Below are 2,813 nucleotides of genomic sequence, written 5' to 3'. Positions count from 1 at the left end.
AAGGTGCATGAGAGGGAAGGCTCCTACATGCATCCTCACAGGTACGAACCGCCAAAACCAGCCCCAACCACCCCCTCCCCCAAAAAAATAAAAGGAAAATAACATTCTAAAAATATTGTGTCAGTTCTATTTGTATATATGCACCACCGTCTGCTGACCACTCCACGTCTCTTTTCTCATTACCAGACCAGTGCCCTGCAATGGCTTTAGCGATCCCAGATGCTTTCAAGAACAGAGTACACAAGCTGTGCCACTGGCACATTATGAAGAAGTACAGGGAACACCTCGCATACCTGTACAACCTGCACGAAGACATTAAGGATGAATTCACATCAATCCTCAACTGGTCCCTCATGCCAACTGAGTTTGAGGCTGCCTGGAAAAGACTGATGGATAAGTACAACCTCCACGATGATGCCACGATGGTGGCCATGTGGAATGATCGTGAGAGATGGATATCATCCTACTTCAAAGAAATTTTCTGCGCCAAAATGACATCCACACAGCAAAGTGAGAGCATGAACTATGTGCTCAAGAAGAACTTCGTAAGTGAGAGACAAAACCTACACCGGTTTGTCAGCCAGGTAAACTCCTGCGTCAAAACCAAGAGGCAGACAGAGAATCAGGAGACAATGGGTGACCGGGTATAGCTCTATCACCTGTCGTAAGACAAAAAATAACATGCTTACTAAAGTAAAACTTTATTTGTTAGATAAGTTTTTGCTACGAGAAAACTAACAATTTGGTCATCATTCTTGCATGTGCAGAAGGAACTAAACACGCTGACCTTCTTTGATTTTGACACCCAGATGGCAAAGGTTTACTCACGAGCTGTGTACAGCGAGATCAGAAAAAGGCTAAAACTGAGCGCACTCTTCACGGATAGAGAGGGAAGAGCCCACAAAGTAGCTCGTGTGCTACAACCACCCATAAAAACTATCTACGTGGGCTCATCACGTGTTCCAGGTGGTTGTAGACCCCGTGGGAGTGCAGGCTATGGGACCACACAGGTGAGGACTAAAAAAAGATGTTACATACTATACTACTTTTTTGCAAAGTTCTTCTACGAATGAAATGACATAAAACATGCACCTCTTCCAAAAAATACAGGTATTTTCTGCATGCATGTCCTGTGCATGATGCAGACAATTAAGGCTGCTAGCGTTCCAGAGAAATACATCCTCAGGAGATACACCAAACGCCCGAACATCCAGCCAACATTCAACAGAAATGACTTGAGGACAGTAGCGTCAAACAAGGCATCCCAATACTGCATTGAAAGCTCACTACTGGCGCTGAACATGAGGGTGCGCAGAAAAAGCATGAGAAGCCAATAGCAAATGGCGAGGTCACGGGTCATCTTGGACAAGCTTGAACAAGAACTCGACGCCATACACTCTGCTGAAAATGGAGGTGTCGCGGACAATGAAGCCATTGAGCAGGATATTGCTACAATGTTATCCGAGATGAACCATCTGGGAGCTGTTGACCCATTCGACAACGAGGAAGAGGAGTAGCAGCAACCAGAGCTTGACCAATTCGACAATAGAAAACAAACAACAGAAGCATCAGAAGCATCAACCCACATTGACTAGTGAAGTCATTATGAACTTCATACGTCTATCTGCTAAATGTAGCTAATTTAAACCAGTGCTTTAACTTTAACTATGAAGTTCAACTACTAAAATTCAAGAATGTCAAACAAAAATTTGGCTCTCAAATTTTGCTAAATTTCTTATACTTAAATAAAATCTGGCTAGAGATCACGTAACAACTTCGTCGTAAATAATTTCAATCCCCAAAAAAACTTCAGTTCTAATACATTATATGAAATAAGTTCTACATAACAAGGAAGCATCACTCCACTCACGCTAGATCCACAAGTGCCATCATGACACCAAATTTTAAAAGCCTTATGTTGAACGACATTACAATTCAGTACTAATATAACTATACTATAAGTACAAGAAAAGAGGGTACAGAAACTATTAAGGTCCAACCTAGGTTGGGACAGATGAAAATAAAATAAATCTCACTTTTCTAGCAACAACTCGTAATGAACTTGGGAAAACGTGTTTTCAGTTCAACTAGTTTATAAGACTTCAGTACAAAAAATAGAACTTAACCAGAACGAATTCCCAATGAAACATAAACAAGTGATATATCACACAACTATCAAAAATCAAAGACATCCAAACACTTCAATCAAAACCTATAATGCTTTCAAGAGCTATATCACACAACTATCCATTTCACTACGCAAATGATGACCATTTATTCTATGCACCAGGAGCCAAAGGCTGAAACTCCTTGGGAAGCTCCGTCACGAGAAGCTGGTTATTCCGGTTGAACACAACTCTATACAGATCCTCAGCCTTCCAATCAACAATATGACTCTGCAAAACAATAAAACAAATTATCAAAAATCATGACACATTAAAAATAAGAATACACAATCAACCAAACACGGAAAAGTGAAAAGCTCAACTAGAACCCACATCATTATCTCGAATGTTCCCAACGATCTTTTCACCATCATAGGATCCTGCATACTTCAGAGTATAATGGCCACATTCATTCGCCCCTTGAAGTGGAACCTTCACAAACATTGGTTTCATTGCGAAAAGCTCCCATTTGTGCTGCTTGCTCGCATTGTACTGAGCATCACCATACACAACCTTCATTATTTGGACCATCCTAGAGATCTGTAAAAAAAGAAAAGAAACCACACATTTTTAGGTCTAAGAAAAAGCAGAAACAAAGATGCGGAAAAATTAATCCAGTATAGATAATAAATGTCACTCACAATCTTC

The 2,813-nt window shown here is 40.6% G+C and overlaps 1 protein-coding gene across 1 annotated transcript; it reads left to right on the top strand.

The window, feature by feature from the left end:
• Positions 1-200: 200 nt before the first annotated feature.
• Positions 201-1,337, top strand: LOC147975510 (protein FAR1-RELATED SEQUENCE 5-like). Its single transcript, XM_087520462.1, has 3 exons — positions 201-644; positions 768-905; positions 1,146-1,337. The coding sequence occupies exons 1-3, from the start codon at positions 201-203 to the stop codon at positions 1,335-1,337; spliced, it is 774 nt and encodes a 257-aa protein (XP_087376588.1).
• Positions 1,338-2,813: the final 1,476 nt, after the last annotated feature.

Source organism: Triticum urartu, chromosome 4A (assembly GCF_056163025.1).
Source record: "Triticum urartu cultivar PI428250 chromosome 4A, HENAU_Tu73, whole genome shotgun sequence".
Classification (NCBI taxonomy): Eukaryota; Viridiplantae; Streptophyta; class Magnoliopsida; order Poales; family Poaceae; genus Triticum; species Triticum urartu.
The sequence above is the reverse complement of the archived record's forward strand: the minus strand, read 5'-3'. Positions and strand labels throughout refer to the sequence as shown.

Coding starts and splice junctions, on each gene's coding strand:
- LOC147975510 (XM_087520462.1), top strand. CDS start 201: ATGGCTTTAGCGATCCCAGATGCTTTCAAGAACAGAGTACACAAGCTG. Junction 645..767: donor AGGAGACAATGGGTGACCGG/GTATAGCTCTAT, acceptor TTGCATGTGCAG/AAGGAACTAAACACGCTGAC. Junction 906..1,145: donor GAGAGGGAAGAGCCCACAAA/GTAGCTCGTGTG, acceptor TGCATGATGCAG/ACAATTAAGGCTGCTAGCGT.